Raw genomic sequence first — 18,879 nt, forward strand, 5'->3', positions numbered from 1 at the left:
ATTCAACAAGACAACTCCGGACCACCAGAACGCAGGCCCGGGCCCCGGAGGGTTTGGCTGGGTTCATGTGAACCGATTCCGCGAGGGATCGCCGGGCGCTCGAATGGACTCCCAGCATTTAGTTCATGAGCCAAAGTCGAACAGCAGCCATGTAAATTGCAACAAAAAAGGTCAACCAAATTACGGGGTCGCACTGGTCGTTTCCATGGCTGTGGGTGGGGAGATGATCAGGTTCAGCCCGGGACAGTCTCCACACGTCTGGAAGCAAACACTCAAGGCTAACTCGAGCACTCCGGGATCCAAAAGTCAGAAGTTGGAGATAGTCACAGCTTACAAGTTGGTCTTACTCGAGAAGCCTTTATCAGACTGGAAAACGTTCGTTGTCCCCCTAAAGGAGATGAACCCGAGCAGGTTCCTAAGGGAGGCAACAGCGGTCTCGTTATCCCGCACCTCGATAACCAGGATTAACGTCAGAGACGATCCGCCAGTGGACTACAGTCACGATAAGCGGAAATCAGAAACGCCGAAAGACGAGGACAACGAACGCGACGCGGGCATGTTGAATGTCTCACAAGATGTGATCCCCACCGTTGATAGCCAACCACAGACTGAGCCCTCGCCAGCTATGCATCACGAAAAAACGCCAGAAAAGACCTCGCCAATAATGGACCACATTGAGTTTGCGGCTCGGCGGAACCTGGAGCACATCCTTGGCGTCTGCGCGATCCCAGTCAGTGTCCACGTGTCCGAAGAGACCGCCAAGGGAGTAATTTGGCAGAAGCTATGCGACGTGGAACCTATTGCTTTAAGTTGCGGTGACTTGTCTGGTCATAGGATCTGCACAAGGTCCAGTTTGTATGTATTGAGCCTGCGGCATACCTAGATATGCTTCATAACTACGCGGAATGCTGACACAAAGACCACAGTTTCGCGTTTCAATTTTTGGCAGAGGTTGCCAAGCGCCTCAGGCTCGGCCGTCTTCCTTGTCCTGGTACAGATGACACTCACGTCCAGGCCCTTCTTTCTCGAATAAGAGACGTCTGTTTGGGTCATCTCAAGTGGCTGTATGCTGCAGAGAAGACCGACGAGGATGTAGCATTTAGGCCGCGATATTGGGTGAGCGGCGAGGCAGTAACCATATCGGATTCGGATAAGGCTTTGGCGTCACATGAACATGTTCGAAATACGGCGCTCCAAATACTCAAGGCCATGGTATTCGCAAATTCTTTCAATGACGATGAGGATGGCGACTCGTCGCTGGTCGGCGAAATGATCAGTCATTGGGGACAGGGTTGGGTGCGATGGCTCGAAAGATCCGACAGGCGCGAAAGCCTTACGTGGTATCACAAGGAGGACGAAGGGCTCAAGATATTCAGGCTGGATGATCACGTCTGGATCTGGATGGCGTTGAAGGCAATGGAAGACAAGAGATTTGGTGTTTGGGCAACTCTGCATGACAGGGCTCAGCGCAAGGACAGAAGCTCGTCAACGGGTTCGGAAGAATCCCACGCGGACGAGGTATTACGACGCAGCCGGAAGTTTGCCTCTCGGACCGTTCAGCGGGAGATTCTGCGAAAATTCACAATGAAACACGAGATGCTGCGGAAAGAGATGGTCGCCCTCACCAGGTCACCACGGGAGTCACGATTCTTGTTTCACGCCCGCGATACCGCACTCTTCTACGGTCAAGACATGGGATTCTTCCCTAGAGATGAATTATTTCAAGAGGTCTGGAAGAACACTATTGATGTCCAGCGTCTCCATGAAAACAATCAGGAGGCCCGGTGGGACAACGCTCTTCGATACGCCTTGTCATTGATGCTTGGCATCCGAGGCCATCAAATCAACAATAGGAAACCAGGAGATATGGTGCGAAACTCCATTGAAATACTACTTCGGAGTAGCAGTGAGAATGGACTATTTCCTGGAAAGCTTGACATCATGACGAAGGGCCCGCTAGAAGACGTTTTCCACGTGGAGGACGATGCCGACTCCTATTACGACGCTGGCTTCGAGATTCCGTATATTTTTCTCATTCATGCCAAGGCAATCGGGGCTATCATTGATAATACCACAGAGCCGGCGCTGGAGACGGCATTAGGTGATGTGCATTTGAGACATCATCCGACTAGTCAAAATCCCAAATCAACCGAAGCGCTGCCTGCACATCACGACAGCAACTCTCAGGGGCAGGTTCACCAACGAGAAGAAGATGAAGAGCTGCGGAGACTGTTATCAAAACTGTCCGACATTTTATCTGCGCAGCCTTATATTCCAAACTCGGCTTCAGCCTCCGATCGCATAGGAACCAGAGAGCTGGCGGTGGATGGTCGGCATGCTCTCAAGAAATGCATCCCTTTAAGCAACACCATCGACTCTCATAGTATTTTCGAGATCGAAGATGAGTGGCTTTTCAATTATCCGGATTTCTTTGGATCTAAGGAGGACAAGAATATCTCTATAGACACGGCCTTGGACTCCTTGAAAGAATTGGAAGTAACCTGGCTCACAAGCATCAATGTCGCAGAAATGAGGGAGAATTACTCTTCTCACAACAACGAAGACAGTGTGGCAGAGAATCAAAGTGAAGCCTCCAGTGATCACGGTTCGTCCGTTGTCAGCGAAAGTTTGATATCCTTGGGAGCGCCCGGGGACTCCAGACTCAGTGTTATGGATATCCCCAGCCGTAAGCGACTCCAGGGGAAAGGCCTCCGGGGGCCCACGGATGAATTCGATATGCACATAGGCTCTTTTGAATTCATGTGGGAGACCATCAGCAGGCCCAGGACCGCAGCCAAAGCGAAGAAGCGTATTGTCTACTGGATCCGCCGGGGCACGGATCCGGGGCTGGAGGCGGCGCTGCTGTGCTACGCTGCGAGCAAGGGCGACGAGAGGGCGTACATGCTCGAGTTCTTTGAGCGGCACTTCCAACACCAGAACTTCATGTTCGACCACTGCAACCTGGCATACAACACCTGGGAGACCGAGGTCCACCTGAGCTTCTTTGTTCTGGGGGACGCCTCTGGGCTCCTGTCAGGTGACACGGCTCACACCGTCGAGGGGTTTCCCGGGGTTCAAGGGAAGCATATATCCCGCGGCTCTGTAGGATTCCGTTTCCAGGGCGATGCTTTTGATCGGTACTGGACGTTTCATTTTTTTTCCAACTTGGATCTCGAAACGCTGGAGGCCACGAAGGATTACTATGGCCGCGCTATGACAACAAGTGAGATCTTGTTGTTTCAAAGGAAGGACCTTGAACTGCGCTTTTTCTCCGATATGTTGAGGCTCGTCGAAAACAACACGGAACATATTCTTGCAGAGGTCAAGTCCAACCTGGGAATCAAATCAAGTGCGTTCTCGTGGTCGATCCCCAGCATGGACAGATACTCCTCCTGGAGCACGCTATGGGAAGGGTTCGCCCCACTTGTACAGGCCCTTGCCGATGATCTCGCCTCTACCCAGGACATAATCAGTCAATGGGATGCTCGCGAGGGTAGCCGCGGCCAGGAGAGGCCGCGCTGGACCCGCAACGACGAGAGGAAGTATCGCGACGCCATCACGAGGAGCCAGCGCGTACTAAACTGGCGCAAAAGGGGAATACAAAAGCTCCTGGACGACGTCAAATCGCTACAAGAGCTGTGCACCACCCGGCTCGCGAACGCCCGGGAGGAGCTGTCGTTCCGGAGAAACCAGAACATCGCCTCCTTCACGTACGTTACCATCGTCTTCCTCCCGCTCGGCTTCGCGGCCAGCGTATTCAGCATGAATGGCTACCCGGCGGCCGGCTGGGTGGCCAGCATGGTCGTGATCGCCGTCGTCACCCTGGCCATCACGGTCATCGCGCTCGCGAACGCGAAGCTACTCCTGGCGGTGGCCGAGCAGTTCTCCAAAGACGCCCTGAGGCTTACCGGGGACGTGTTCCAGTCCAGTCTGATAGGCCAGCACAAGCGTCAGCAGGACGAGCGAGCGCAGGCTTCACCGGTGCCCAATAAGCCCGCACATGGTGACCAAAATGGTGGCGACCCTCTGCACAGTCATGCAATACGCCATGTGCTATTTTGGATGGCTTACCTCCTCATCGAGCTACCAGCCAGAAGAGTGGCGCTCGCCTGCCGAACCCTTCCTGCGTCTTTGATACAGAGTCTAGGTGTGCTACGTCCTGATGCCACACCAACTGCTTCAGTCGGCTCCACCGGCGGATCCTCTTGTCCGTCAGCTTCAGTCGGCTCGACCGACGGATCCTCTTGGCCATCAGCTTTAGTCGGCTCGACCGGCGGATCCTCTGGGACACGAGCCGTGGCCGTTGGCAGGAAAATCATTCGGATCGCAGGAGGCATATTGATTCTACCCCTGCTGCTCATCTCTTGGACTATACAGCTCTTGTTTTACAACGTTCTTGACATCCTGACCTTCCTCGGTCGGTTGACGAGGAAGACATTCTATGCTCTGGTGATACCCAGCGATGCCAATGGGGCGGCGACTGACAGAAAGATGGTGACATGGTTGATAGAGCCGCCGTCGTCACTACGACCGGTGCGGAAATACATGAGCCGAGATGAGAAGAGCGAGAAGCCAACTCCGCAAGCAGATACACCAGTGGCCGCCGACAGGAGCGATCCTGACCTACTCGGGGAGGTGTGAAGGATAGATGTTTTCTGGAAAGTATGGGGACCTGAACACCGTCTATTTGTTCATTGCGCACGCGCTCTTGAGTTGGCGAATCTGTGGTATAGTGAATAATGGCATTCACTGGTCCTTTGAGCCACTGTCTACTTCGTGGTTTGTTCAGAGCCTACACAGCAGCCATTCTAACCTTTTGTCTCTCTTAGATACTGGAACTATTGTCAAGTCTGATGAGATGAAGATATACGGCATTTTTTATCGGCTATTTCATGGAATTTCATTTTTAAGTACTTATGCTTCTGCTTTATCACCATAATTGCCGTTGTCGAAGTGGCTTATCCCGCTGTAGAGAAATCTCTGGGTTGGCTCATAATAGTAATTGTTGCGGACAAGACCCTGCAAGCCAGTCCTAACTGTTCTTTGGGGACCGAGGTACAGGCATTTGAAGTTCTCGCCGCAGGCATATGATTTTACTGGGCCATGCTATGTTTCTTACATATCTGTCGGTCTCGTAAGTAGTCTCGCCAGTTCTAAAGGCGGAACCAAGACCCCGTCCTACTATACACCACACACTTCTGCCGATCTTACCTGTCGTCTGAAACTGGGCCCACGGCCGAGATCCCCCAAAGGGTGTATCTCACGTCACGATCAGACTGTGCCAGTCATATGGCCACTCGTAGCCGGCAGATTGCCAAGTCCGGCGAGACCTGGGGCGAAAGCTCGGACTGAACACGAGTAGCAAGACCCGGCCGGGGCTCGGAGCCTGTGCCGTTTTGAAACTGGCGGCCGGCGCGAGCGAAAACATCACAAATGCATGAGTGGATGACAGCTGAGGCGGCACGCCTAGCTACTGGACCACCAGAGCTCGGGACGACCTCGCTCGAACCAAGCAGGAGGGCAGAAGCCGTTAGGGCTGTGGGTGGCGGCTCTGCTAAATCGTCTCGTGTAATCCTCCGTTTCGTTAATCAACGGGTGCGGCATGCCCGGTGGCTTGAACGAATCATCACTAGCAATAAGCTAAGTACGACGCAGGCACACTCATTGTCGACGCTAAGCAGATGCTTCTCTGAGTGAGTGATTTCATCGTCCCATCATGACTATTGCTTTCCGCGAGCCACAACTCCCAGTTCGGGAGCCGCAGCCGAGAGAGTTGAGGCTCCTCTGTCCGAGCAACAAAGGAATTGTAGACGTCAGAGTTTCGTTTCCCGACCATTGAGTTTGCTTCACCACTCGGCCGAATGAGCCTGTCGACACGGGAAAAGTATCAGCACCGTGAGCCACGATTGTTAGATCGTCGATTTCGCAACGGCATGTAAGGCAAGTCAATAAACCATAATCCCAAGCCTGGGCGTGATATATTTCGTGCATACTGGTAGTCCAGATCAGGCCAAATCGTCAAGCCAAGTTGAGTACATAGTAAAGAGGGAAGCTCACATGCTTTCCCCAAGCCCGCCTTCTCCAACACACGTGCCAAATTTTCACAAGCTGCCTCGGAGGTTCAGCCCCTCGCCAGGCTGGCCGTGGCCCAATAGAGTTTCATAACGAGTTCTTGTTCCAGGGCCAAGCACGGGCAAATTCGATAAAAGCTTTTGCGAGGGTGGAGAGAAATCCCCCGCCCATCCCTGCGGTGCGGGGAAGACGGGGACATTTCAGGCCCTGGGGCGACTGGGGGAGGACTGGGGACACTAGGGGACACTATGCGATTCTGCATGGGATCGGCCAGTAATTATTCTCGAAGCGGCACCTGTGCCCGTTCTCCACGGGGTAGCTGGGCCCTAATGCGGCCGATGACAGGCACCCTAAAATGATGCTTGTTGCGACCTGCACAAGGCCGGCCCTGGTCCAGCACTGGCAAAGCAGATCACGCGAGTCGACTCTGTACGAGGTGGCAGGCCGCGGAGCCGAAGCGTGAGGGAGTGACTTATGAGGGAGGAGGAGGAGGAGATGATGTGCAGGTAACAAGCAGCAGCAAGAAAGCCGAGAGGAGGCAGGAGGCGCAAGCGCGCACACATGGGAAAGCTGAGACGAACGGCAGGGAAGCCGGCATGAATTTGCCTCTGGGATATGACCTCAATCAGCTGATGTTGTGACCACCGAGAGAGGGGCATCGCCCTGAAAATGAAGGGGAGAGAGGGAGAGAGAGGCAGAGTGGGAGGAAAGAGAAAGGCGATCAGACTGCCGGGTGACATTTCATCTCAACTCTAACCTGTTGATATCATCAGCCCTGCAGTGCACGGCGCGGTACATGCGGCATGCGGGCACATTTACAGCTTCACATTCATGTGTATTTCACGCTCGTTTGTTTATCGTATCCTGAGGGATATATCTATCCACAAAAGAAGGCAGGAGAAAAGCAGCTGACCCTCGGCCGTCAGTCCGCCGGGGCCCTCATTCCATCATACCGTAGCATCCACCCTCCCGGCCTTTTTTCTGCCGTGTCACACGGGTCACACCTCGTCACCGTCACGTCCCGACAATAAGGTGCGGTGCACAGTTGTGGCTGTTGTGGGCACTCGGTGATTGGGAGTTTTGCGCAGCTTTTTGCAAATGCCTTCGAGCGGCCTCCCTGTCGTATCTCTTGTCGTGGCTCTTTCCGGGCCTTGTCATACGTCGATCCCGCCCTTCTCACTGGACAAGCTGTCGAGTGCCACAAATTGGTTTTCTCCCTCGCCTACCGTAAACGGCATGGTCTGGAATTCATGGCCACCATTCTCGTCGAGAAGCAGGACGTCCCCGGGAAGTCAATCAGTCGCTCGGTCGGGCCAGCGCTGCATTCTTCTTTGCTTTGCCTTGCCAATGCCTGAAGTCAATTCCTGCTGGGGGCATGTAGCGCCGACATGGGACACCCATACCGCCGGAGTATTAGACCGATCAGTAACATAAATGTAACCATCCCCGGCCACCTGCTCCCACTCCGGGCCCAGCCCTTGGATAGCGTACCGTCCCCCCGCGGGAATCAATGACTTGACCTACGCTGAACAAGTGCCATCGATAATAAAAAAGAGAGACAGGACGAGACGAGTACGGCAAAGGGGCGTACCCCGATGCAAATTACAAAAAAAAAAAGGTTGCCGCCTCAATCTATCTCTTGGGTCCCCACCCGCCATTCGGGCAATTCTCCGCCTCGGGACGCCCCAAGACTGCTCTCGTCCAAGGATTCGCCTACCTACTTGATACCCTGTGATGCCCCGAGGGGAAATTGGAAGCCTGCCGTTGCGACTCCTCGACTCTCTTATAAGCCCCAGCCCGACGCCCAGCAGCAGGAGGGACACCCGTAGCCCTGATGCTCTTATGAGGGAACAGTCCTCATCGCCTGCAAATTATATACAGCGTCCAGACCCACACTCACCAAGACACTCGATACGTCCGCAGCCGTCTTATACATCAGTCTTTCAGAACCTCGGAAACGGACCGTCACGACACGATATTTTGCAGGGCCCGTTGATAGAAGGATTTCCTCATCACAACGCCACGCCCAAGGACATTGGGACAGGGAGACGCAGGAACAGGAACACTCTCACGAAGCATACAGCCGCGGTCGAACGACGGGACTCATCACGCCAGCAGAAGCAGCAGCAGCAGCAGCCGCCGAGGCCAATTGTAGGTCTCCAGAGGCAGCCCACAGGAGGACTCTTCGTCGAGGCGCCGTCCCCGTCGCCCCCTCCACACCAGGGCCGCGACTCGCACTCGGAAGGGCTAGACTCGCTCGTCCAGTCGCTGCCGCCAGCAACAGACCCGGCCGACCTGCCGCCGCTCAGCGCCGGGGTGCCGCCTCGGGGGATATCCAGCAAGAGCAGGGGCCACTACGTCGTCGCCGAGAAGGAGGTCAAGGCGAAAAGCAAGAAGTGGACAAGGAGGGACTCATCCGCCGGAAACCAGAGCGAGGACAGGAACCAGATCCTGCCGGCCGTCACCATGTCGGACAAGGGAGACCGGGTTTATGAGCACGCCGAGAAGAGCGGGGCGCTCACGAGGCGCCAGAAGGTGAGGAGGCATTGTGCCAAGTGGTGGTGGGCGCACCTGATAGTACTTCTTGCCATCACGGCGCTGGTGGTATGCTTGATGTAAGTGCTCATCTCGTCTGATTTTTGGCCTCGCTGAGCGGCTCGGACGTTCCGACGGAGTGGGTGGGAACAGAGCAGAAAAACCCGCCCATGAAGCCCGATGGGATTGGAGGAGGCCCAGTTGGACAGACGCTGACCCCTTGACCCAGAATCTTCGTCGCCGTCCCCAGGATCGCCCAGCAGCGCGTCGACGGCGCCGACCTGACCATCCAGGGCATCATCCTCTCGCAGGCGCAGTCCGAGAACTTCACCATGTCCATCAACAGCACGCTGCGGGCCGACGACAGCATCCACGCCGTCATCGACCCCTTCGAGGGCGTCATGTTCCTCGAGGACTGGGAGCCGCAGACGCCCTTCGCGCGGCTGCAGTTCCCGCAGACGACGTCGGCGTCGCAGTCGGCCGTCAACCTGACGCAGTTCGTCGACATCCTCGACATGAACGCCTTCACCGTCTTCAACACCTGGGTCCTCATCAACGAGACCCTGCGCGTCAGCGTCGAGGGCGACACCCACCTCAAGGTCAACGGCATCTCGCGCAAGTACCCCGTCCACTTCAAGAAGGTCGTCGAGCTCAAGGGCCTCAACAACTTCAACGGCACCACCGTGCCCGAGTCGCGCGTCCAGCTGACACCGGACTCGAACGGCGACAACTTCTTCGGGACCGTGGCCATCCCAAATGTCTCAGTACTCACCTTTGACATCGTACGTTCCCTCCCACCTCCAACCATACCTACAGAAAATAGGAAGGGAAAAAAAGGGACGCGAAGGCTAACATCTGAACGCAGGGCAACACGACCTTCATCAACTACCTCCAAGGCCAGGACATCGGCCGCGTCTTCGTCGACAACATGGTCGTGAGGCCGGGCATCAACAACTTCACCATGCACGCCAACATCTCGCAGACGCCCATCCTGCAGGTGATCCAGCAGCGGCCCTTCTGCGAGGACGGCGTCCTGCCCATGCAGCTGCGCGGGGAGAACGTCGTCAACAACGGCCAGCTGCTCACCTACTACCGCGACTCGCTCGGCTCCACCAACCAGAGCGTCGACATCGACGTCGGCGCCGACCTGACCGAGCTGGGGCTCACCATCACCTGCTCCAACACGAGGAGGGCCGAGCTGCCGTTTATCTCGTGAGCGGGAGTGTGAGTTCAGCGAGTGGGACGAGGTTGGGTGCCTCTTAGCCGCGGAAAGAGAGGGGGTTTTAAAATGTGCTGTTCGGCACACGTCGCCTGACAGACATCGAGCTGTGCTCAGCGAATTGATTTTGCGTCGTTGGATCTGTGATGGAACTGGGTGGCTAAAGATATGACAAGATCGAGGGCGGCGGCAAATCGCCCTTTGATGACATGACAGGTTTTGAAAACCGTCTCGAAACGCTTCTCGCTGCATATATATTTTTTCTTTTTGGTGCCGCCACGCCACCGAGCGTAGGCTAGTGCACACATACCTGACGATACCTCAATTGAAGACTTGTTCAGTGTAAATTGAAGAGGTCTCCCAGTACCCGTGGAAATTGCTGACTTCTTTGTTGGCATCGATGTGCAACATGACAGCTTGGATCTCCTTGCGCCCACTCTGGACCATCTCCAGGGGTGAGGGCTCCCATCCTGCTCCTGAATTGTCATTTGAGCAGACTCATAGACTCTGTCTCAACGTGGACTTGTAGCCCCAGATATTGCTCATCTTCAGATTCTCTGGGGATGTCGCTCCAGTGTCTCGGTTCCGTAGCTCACTGACGACGTCGTTAGGGTTGATCCTCGGCGCCCATTAATACCAACATATTCTTCCATAATGCCTCAACAAGGCACTATTCCACCACCTTGATAATGTCTTCACGGCATGAGATGCGCCTTAGTTCGGACACTGTGCCGTGCTAACAGTTGGAAGCCGACCTTCCAGACTCCAGTGCTCTCCACTCGTCTGCGGGTATTCAAGAACCACGCGCCAGTCGCTTGAGTGCGCCCCTTATTCAGGCCACACACACACACACCACGTCCTAAGGATCCGCCGCCGGAACAAACTGCACCGCCTCCCCCTGAGCCCTCGCCCGCTCCTTGGACACCTTCTCCTGCGCCCGGCGCAGCTGGCCGCGATACGCCCAGGCAGGGAAGCCGGCAGGGTCCCAGAGGTCGGCGGGCAGCGTGGTGGCGTACTGGCCGGCCCCCGCACCGGAGTCCCTGTCGAACTTGGTGTCGATGCCGATGAAGCCCAGCAGCTTGTCGGTCTGCTCCGGGTTCCGGAAGGCGTGCGAGTCGGCGATGCGGGCGTTGAAGTGCACGCCCTTGGTGCGCTTGAGCTCGAGGAACTTGTCGAACTTCGAGGTGAGGGCTGCGTGCCTTGCGTCTGATGGCGGGGAGCCTGGGGGTGGTGATGGGGGGATGTCCATATCTGGGACTGTGGGGAGGGTGAGCTGGTGCAGCAGGGCACGGTTGGCTGAGTATGGCGATAATGGCGGTCGGGCTTGGTCTCCTTGGACATCCTCTTCCAGGTCCTCATCCATCTGCTCCGGGTAGGCTTCTGCTTGATCTTCTGGGGGTAGACTTGGGCCCATGGTGGCTGAGCCTGATGGCAATACTGGTTCTAGTTGTGGTGCTGGGACAGGCTGCTCTGCTTTGGGTTGTGACGGTTGTGGCGGTGGTGAGACTTGAGCCTCCTTCTCCGCCACGTTTTCCTCCTGTGACGGTTTTATTGTTGGATCGTTTGAAACTTCTTTTGTTTCCTACATCGTAGTCAGTCCAATTCTACAAGAAAAGGGGGTGAAGCACTCTTGCAAGCAGTGCATGTCCATACCAGAACTTCGGGTGACTGAACCTCATCCTCCTCCTCGTCACTGCTGCCGTAGCCCACCAGTGGTGCCATAATCACTGTACGTGGTATTCCAGGCTTATTTTAAATCAATCCAGCATAATTTTGGAAGGGAGGATTCAAAAGTACAGCGGAGTCGAAATTCCGGTGGTGAGAAAGGGCATGGTCAAGTTGTCGAATTCAGGCTCAGGAGCAAATACCCAAGAGTACGTACCAGGCTGGGATTAGATAAGCGGCCGAATTGGAGTGGGCCCCTTGCATCCAGCTCCCCATTGGCCAGGGAGCGGCAGGCTGCTGGGCTGGGGGCCTGCTACGTGTGGGAGGCAGCACCTGAACGCGACAGCTCCCCCAGTGCTGGAGGCTGAATGAAGCTCCCGAGCGTCCAGTGTCAACGTCCAGCCAGGTCCATCTCTCTGGCTCCATCTCCAATTCAACCACCACACCCTCTCACCACCACGATCCCGATCTGCTCTGCTCTGCCGCTGCTCAATCTCTCCGACCAGGTAAGTGCAGGCCTTAGTTTTGAACATCTCAACCGCAGCTCAATCCCCCAGATAGACCAAAGTCAGCTCCACTACAAGCTATCTAGTACCAACTGACGTCGTTCCTCCAAACAGACAAGCAGACCATCACCAACCACCCTCACTCCCACTTCCACGAAACTCTCCAGCCGAGCCTTCATCTCCGACCCATACAACCTCTCAGTCTCCCTCTTCTCTCTCTCTCTCCTCTACCACACAGACACCATGGATCACCGCCCACAAGCCTGGGGCCGCCCCCGCGACGACGTCTACGGCGCCTACGACCACAGCTACCTCAACAACTCGGCCCCCAAGACCCACACGCAGTCGCCCGCCGTGACGGGGACCTCGGTGCTGGGCCTCAAGTTCAAGGACGGCGTCGTGCTGGCCGCCGACAACCTCGCGTCGTACGGCTCGCTGGCGCGCTTCAGCGACATCAAGCGGCTGCGGCCCTTCGCCGGCACCTCGGTCGTCGGCTTCTCGGGCGACGTCAGCGACATGCAGTTCCTGGACCGGCACCTGGGCGAGCTGGAGATCGACGAGGCCTACGGCGGCAGCAACGCCACCACGGCGGGCGACGCCGCCCCGGGCGCCGACCCTGCCACCGACGAGGGCCACCCGCTCTCGGGCCTGTCGGCCGAGAACCTGCACAAGTACCTCGCCAAGCTCTTCTACCACCGCCGCAACAAGTTCGACCCCCTGTGGAACCAGGTCCTCGTCGCGGGCTTCAGCAGCGCCACCGGCAAGCCCTTCCTGGCCGCCGCCGACCTGCGCGGCACGGTGTTCTCGAGCCCCTCGCTCGCCACGGGCTTCGGCTCCATGCTCGCCCAGCCCATCATGCGCAAGCACGCCGCCACCGAGGAGGACGCCGCCAAGCTCACCCGCGAGCAGGCCGTCCAGATCATCCGCGACTGCATGAAGGTCCTGTACTACCGCGACGCCCGCTCCTGGGACGGCTACTCGCTCGCCGTCGTCACGCGCGACGGCGTCGACGTCAGCTACGACGAGAAGCTCGAGGACCAGAGCTGGGCCTTTGCCGACAGGATCAAGGGGTACGGCACGCAGGATGTGTAGATGTGGTCGATGCGGTCGGGAGGATTGTTGGTGGTGCTGGTTGATGGTATTGCTACGGGAGGGCAAACGGGCGATAAAGGGCTGCCGTGTATGTCTAGACTTATCCGAGGCGAAATGAATACATCCTCGGGTTGATGAGAGATCCAATGAATCAAAATGGCAACCACGAGACTGATTGGACATGTACGTGTCAATAACTGGCCAGCCAACCATGCCGGTCTGGCTCGGCCTGGCAAAGCAGGCCACGAATGTTCAAAACCGTGCACTACCCAGAGTCAGTCAATGCGCCCTGCTTTCACATACTAGGCCGGGTATTTAGCCACGCTGCCTCATTCGACATTGCCACCACAGTGAGCCAGTCCAGTCGGAAACCCAGAGGATGAGCTACTTGGACGCGCGGCACGGACGGGAAGACTAGAACCCCATCATCAGCGTGTGCAGTTTAGACATGCGTATTAGCAGACAAACCATGTTCGCAAGATTGTGTCGCGTTCCGGCCCTTGTATGACATGGTGAAGCCTGCTCAATTTGTGGGCACTCTTGAAAGAGTCTGGGTCTGTCTACTAAACTATCACGGATTCCGCTCGCCCTTCATTACTCAAGAAGAATGGCCATCCAGCAGAACGCACGCCGCAGCAGGCATCCTGGGCTGGCTTTGTTGTCATGCCCTATTGCCTTTTTTACTTTTGCTCTCCGTGTTTCCATCTGGTACTTAGCCTTACATGGTTGAATGCTTCCTTTCCTTTGATAATCCTCCACCACTGACAAAAACAAGCACGAACTCCGAATCACATGCCCGCCCATCTTCAGAGACCGATCAGGTATGCAAAAGCCCATCCCACAGAAACATCCAACGCATGCAAAAAGAGCCCGGGACCGAGCGGCTACTCCGGTACAGATGAATAGTAACAGAGATCCGCTTACTCGACAGTCACCGACTTGGCCAGGTTACGGGGGAAGTCAACGTTGAGACCCTCCATGACCGCCAACCAGTAGGCAATCAGCTGCAGAGGAATGACGTTGAGGAGACCCTGCAGGACGTCGACTGTCTTGGGGATCTCGATCGTCTGGGCCTGGCTGCTGCTGAATTCGCTATCGCCGTTGTTGCAGATAACAATAGGCTTGCCACCACGTGAGACAACTATTTGATTTCAGTTAGTACAGGAGTGATGTCTTGGAAGGGACATGTAACGAGCGGGGGATTCCTTTTACGTACCTTGCTGGTAGGCGTTCAAGCTCTTCTTGAAGATGTTGTCGCGCGTGAGGATCATGATGATGGGCAGGTTCTCGTCGACCAGGGCCAGCACTCCGTGCTTCAGCTCACCCGACATGACGGCCTCGCAATGGAGATAACTAATCTCCTTAATCTTGAGGGCGCCCTCGAGGGCTGTGCTGAACTGGGAGCCACGGCCAAGCAGGAGCAAGGACTTCTGATCCTTGAAGACCTTGCCGCAGAGCTCCTTGATGGTAGCATCCTGCTTCAGCACCTCGGAGATCTGCTCCGAGATCTTGCCGAGACCCTCCATAATCTCGACTCGCCGCTGCGCCTTGCTGGCGCGGTCCTCGCTGAGCGAGAGGGCGAACATGACCATGGCGATGAACTGGGAGGTGTAGGCCTTGGTGGAGGCGACACCGATCTCAGGGCCGGCGTTGACGTGCACACCGCAGTGGGTCAGCAGACTGATAGAGCTGCCGACCACGTTTACGATACCGACAGTCAACGCGCCGCGCTCCAGGCAGTATCGCAGGGCCATCAGAGAGTCGGCCGTCTCACCTGACTGTGAGACGAAGATGCATGTGTCGTCACGGAAGACAGGAGCCTCCCTATCCAGGAAATCGGACGCCAGCTCGACCGAGATGGGGATCTCTGCCAGCTCCTCAAACACACCACGGACGGCCATGCAGCTGTGGTACGAGGTACCGCAGGCGATGAAGATGATACGTCGGCAGCGGCGGATAGTGCTTATGTATGAGCGCAGACCACCGAGCGTAACAGTCTTGTTCTCGACGTCCAGACGACCACGCATGGTGTTGACGACAGACTCGGGCTGCTCGAAGATCTCCTTCTGCATGAAGTGGTCGAACTTGCCCTTCATGATCTCCTGCAGCTCGAGCTCCAGGGTCTGGATGGTGCGCACGTTGCTGCTGCCATCGGCCTTCTTCAGGCGGTGGATGTTGAGGGAGCCCTCGTGGATGTGGGCAATGTCGTCATCCTCCAGGTACATAACCTTTTTGGTGTGCTCGACAATGGCCGAGGGGTCGGAGGAGAGGAAGAACTCGGCGGGCATGGGCATGCCGTCATCGGTCATGAAGGCCCGAGACTGCGAGCGGTGAAGCAGGGACTTGTCGGCGGCGCCGAGCAGGGTGGGAGCCAGGAGGCCATCGGAGGACTTGGAGCTCTTCTTCATGGCGGCATTCTGCGAGGCGGTCTCGGCCGGGAGGGCGGCGTGCTCGTCGGCGTACTCGACATCGACGAAGTCGACCTTCATGCGGCGCTGCGTCTTGACGCCGATCACGAGAGGGGAACCCTTGCGGGCGGCCACGACCTCGTGGGGGTAGTGGATGGACTTGATGAGCAGACCGTAGGCACCCTCGAGCTCCGAGATGACGGCCTTGGCCAGGTCAACGAAGCCCAGGTTAGGGTGCTTCTCGTAGATGTACTTTGCGAGCTTGGCGATGCACTCGGTGTCGGTCTCGGTCTCGAACTTGTGGCCCTTGGCCTGGAGGAGAGTCTTAAGCTCCTTGTAGTTTGTGATGATACCATTGTGGACGACGGAGAACTCCCAGGTGGGGTCAGACCTATGAGCGGTGCCGTTGGTCAGCTTTGCTTCACTTCTCGATTTCTTTGCAGGTGCTCCGGATTCCTAGGAACCCTGTGGCTACTGACCTGTGAGGGTGGCAGTTCAGGCGGGACGGAGGGCCGTGGGTTGCCCATCGAGTGTGGGCAATGCCGGCGTGTGAGTCGAAGATCTTTGTGGGGTCTGGCTTCTCCTGGTCAACGAGCTCCCTCAGCTTGGCGACCTTGCCGACCTCCTTGAAGGCGTAGACCTCGTTCTTCTTGTCGCCATCGACGGCCAGGCCAGCCGAGTCGTATCCTCGGTACTCGAGACGGGAGAGACCTGCAGAAGGGCGGGTTCGAGTCAGTCCTGGGCTGCGCAATTGCTACTGGTATTGATGCTGATGCTGGTGCTGCCGTGCGCGCGCAAACAGGTGTGAATGGCTTCCTCGCCCCGTCAAATCAGGGGGTAGTGTAACGCGGCGCGGGCTGCAGGGCAGGGGGGACAGCTGTTGGCCGGCGCGGGCTGGCGCTGGTTCCCGGTTGTTGGGCCAGAGAGCGGAGGCTGAGCGAGCTGGTCGCTAGCCTCGCTCACATGCCAGCCTAGCCAACAAGCGCCACCCAACTCCCGCAGCTAGCTGACTGGGGCGGGATTTGGAGAGGGCCACATACCATTGATGAGTGTGTCAACAATGAACTTCCTGTCCTTCTCCACCAGGTAGTTGACGTAGCCGAAGATGCCACTGTCGGGGAAAAGACACGGTCAGCAATTGATCACGAACGGCTCTTCCCATGCCTCAAAGGGGGCGCGTGGCCTCTGCAGGACAAGCTCCGCCATCCGATCCCAGAGCTCTGGCAAGCTTCGCCCGGTCCCTTGAACTGCCACCAGCGTCCGTTTGGCTCCCCAAACGGTCACCGGTTGGACAGTCGAGGTCGGGTCTGTCCAACAGCCAAAACTGGGACCAGAGCGCCGGGTGGACAGGGTGTCTGTACTCCTCCTCTTCCTCCAATCTGCCTCTGCTTTCTTGTGCTCTCTGAGCTTGATCTAGATTCATTGTTGTACTGTACATACCACATCTTGTCAAATTGATCAAACAAGTGTTCTGTCTGTCTTCGTAGTATATCGAAGCTGGTGGGTAGGCCGGCTGCGGGGTGTGCACAACGCTGCTTGAGCAGAGTCGCCGAGTCGAGATGGGTATCAAAGGCTAGAAAGAGAGAGGGACAGCAAGTTGTGGGAAGGACGAGCAGGAAGAAGATGGGAGAGGAGGAGAGAAGACAGAATAAAGGCCAGCTGGATGGGAAAGGGTGTTTAGCTCAGGGGGGATGGGATTGTTCTTTAATGGGGCTGAGAATTGGGGCCTTGCTTTTGGGACCTGGCCAGCAGTGACAACAAGCAGCAGCCTCTCCTTCACCCAGTCAGTCGGTCACTCCCAGCCAGACAGTCAATTCCAAGTGTCAATGTGCCCGCACGTGGATTGTCTGGAGGTCCTTCCCCCCAGCTGCCCAGTGAGATGGACAGGGATGGATGTCTGTGTGTATTTGGGGGGGGGGAAGCTGCACAGCTCCAGCCTCCTGCCCACTCCTTGCCGACCCCTCCCCTCCCCTGCCCTTCTGTCTGCGGGCCCTCACACTCCTTCCTACTGGACTGGCTGGCTCTCAAAGCAGAGAGACACGGGCCCAGGCTCAGGTTGCTCCGGGTTGTATCCTCCAGTCCTCCAGAGGTGAGTGGGAAGGTGGGAACATGGCTGGTTGGAGGGGACCCCTGCTGCGGATGACGCTGCCTTCCAGGGCTCCTTCCACCTTTCCAACACAACAGCTTGTCAGGCTTGTGCGGTTAACTCAGACTAGGGAAACCACCCCTGCCCGGCAACTGCTGCGTTGTCTACTCGTAACAGCCAGCAGAGCAGTAAGCAGCCATCATCAAAGCAGGCACGTCTCAATCCCATCCCATGTCATCTTTTCTTGTCCCTCATCTCCTGCCTGTCCCCAATCCGTCTCATCATCAGCTTCCTGTAGATGAACATTCCAGCCGGTCCAACATCTGGTCCGCTACCTCTGGAATTCTCCTGTCTCTGCTGCTGATAACCTTTCCTTTGTTCCCACGGTGATCAGAGCTGTCACAAGAAGCTAGATTCCCTGACAGGAGGGGCCCAAGCGACGACACCAGCCCAGCTCCAGGTAGAAACAGTGGCCAGGCACCCAGGCACGGGCCGACATCAGACGAGTAGACCCGTGGGGGTTGGTCTGTCTAGGATGAATTCGGAATATGGATGATCTGAGCCTCGAAGCTTACTTGCCCCATCTGAACTGGCAGCACTGGCCGGGCTGATCTGAGGGCCTGTCATCCTCCAATCCTCTTTTTCAACAGAAAGACCAACATTCTGTTGGCTCATGGTCTATCCGGTGCTGTCTCACAGGTTTGGCCATGACTGGGCCGGCTCTGTGTCCTCACTTTGCGACATCTACACCGAAAGATAACGGAAACAGCTGCAGTGTACGTGCACCACCGGTTGGTATCCAAACATTGATGCAGTTCGTTGCCTTACCGCCTCTTTGGACCCGTGTCGGCTCCGACTCGTACATTTGTGGGCCTCAGCCTCGCCCCAGCAACCGTTCCTCGTGTCAACACCATAGCTTCTGGCTTCGTGGTCGACACGCCCTCTGCTGAAAGAGCAACGGCTGTTACATCGATGTTGTCTAGGGCGGCTGCCCGGAACATACTGCCCCTGGCGCCTTAGCCGACTTCGTATGTGGCCCCTTGATCGACTACGTATCATATGCAAACCCCAGCCGATTTGGACAATGACGACACGCCCGTCCAACAACAACCAAGGCTCAAACAAAGCCAGCAACGGCAATCCGCATGCTGGGCGTCAAAACTCCCGACCAGACAACCAGAGCCTGCAGCCTGTCAGCCAATCGCTCCAGACGGGCAGAGAGGCCATACCGACGCACCAATCTCGATGCAACCCTCCAGCAGGTCTGCTCAGATGAAGGACAATGCAGGTCCGGGC

The 18,879-nt window shown here is 56.7% G+C and overlaps 5 protein-coding genes across 5 annotated transcripts; 3 read left to right on the forward strand and 2 right to left on the reverse strand.

Moving 5' to 3' along the window:
• Positions 1–397: 397 nt before the first annotated feature.
• On the forward strand, positions 398–4,641 carry INS49_010637 (uncharacterized protein; the record flags this gene model as incomplete). The annotated part of the gene is made up of 3 exons (XM_043171362.1): positions 398–855; positions 927–3,981; positions 4,378–4,641. The coding sequence occupies 3 exons, from the start codon at positions 398–400 to the stop codon at positions 4,639–4,641; spliced, it is 3,777 nt and encodes a 1,258-aa protein (XP_043025927.1).
• A 2,778-nt stretch (positions 4,642–7,419) lies between these two features.
• INS49_010638 (uncharacterized protein) lies at positions 7,420–9,823 on the forward strand (the record flags this gene model as incomplete). Its single annotated transcript, XM_043171363.1, has 4 exons — positions 7,420–7,497; positions 8,059–8,687; positions 8,837–9,389; positions 9,473–9,823. 4 exons carry the CDS (start codon positions 7,420–7,422, stop codon positions 9,821–9,823), a joined length of 1,611 nt encoding a protein of 536 aa, XP_043025928.1.
• An 862-nt stretch (positions 9,824–10,685) lies between these two features.
• On the reverse strand, positions 10,686–11,548 carry INS49_010639 (uncharacterized protein; the record flags this gene model as incomplete). Its single annotated transcript, XM_043171364.1, has 2 exons — positions 10,686–11,408; positions 11,480–11,548. 2 exons carry the CDS (start codon positions 11,546–11,548, stop codon positions 10,686–10,688), a joined length of 792 nt encoding a protein of 263 aa, XP_043025929.1.
• A 692-nt stretch (positions 11,549–12,240) lies between these two features.
• On the forward strand, positions 12,241–13,089 carry INS49_010640 (uncharacterized protein; the record flags this gene model as incomplete). Its single annotated transcript, XM_043171365.1, has 1 exon — positions 12,241–13,089. The coding sequence occupies one exon, from the start codon at positions 12,241–12,243 to the stop codon at positions 13,087–13,089; it is 849 nt and encodes a 282-aa protein (XP_043025930.1).
• A 920-nt stretch (positions 13,090–14,009) lies between these two features.
• On the reverse strand, positions 14,010–16,942 carry INS49_010641 (uncharacterized protein; the record flags this gene model as incomplete). The annotated part of the gene is made up of 5 exons (XM_043171366.1): positions 14,010–14,230; positions 14,306–15,888; positions 15,977–16,208; positions 16,538–16,608; positions 16,938–16,942. 5 exons carry the CDS (start codon positions 16,940–16,942, stop codon positions 14,010–14,012), a joined length of 2,112 nt encoding a protein of 703 aa, XP_043025931.1.
• Between the last annotated feature and the right edge of the window lie 1,937 nt (positions 16,943–18,879).

This window comes from Diaporthe citri, assembly GCF_014595645.1.
Source record: "Diaporthe citri strain NFHF-8-4 chromosome Unknown scaffold_4, whole genome shotgun sequence".
NCBI lineage: Eukaryota > Fungi > Ascomycota > Sordariomycetes > Diaporthales > Diaporthaceae > Diaporthe > Diaporthe citri.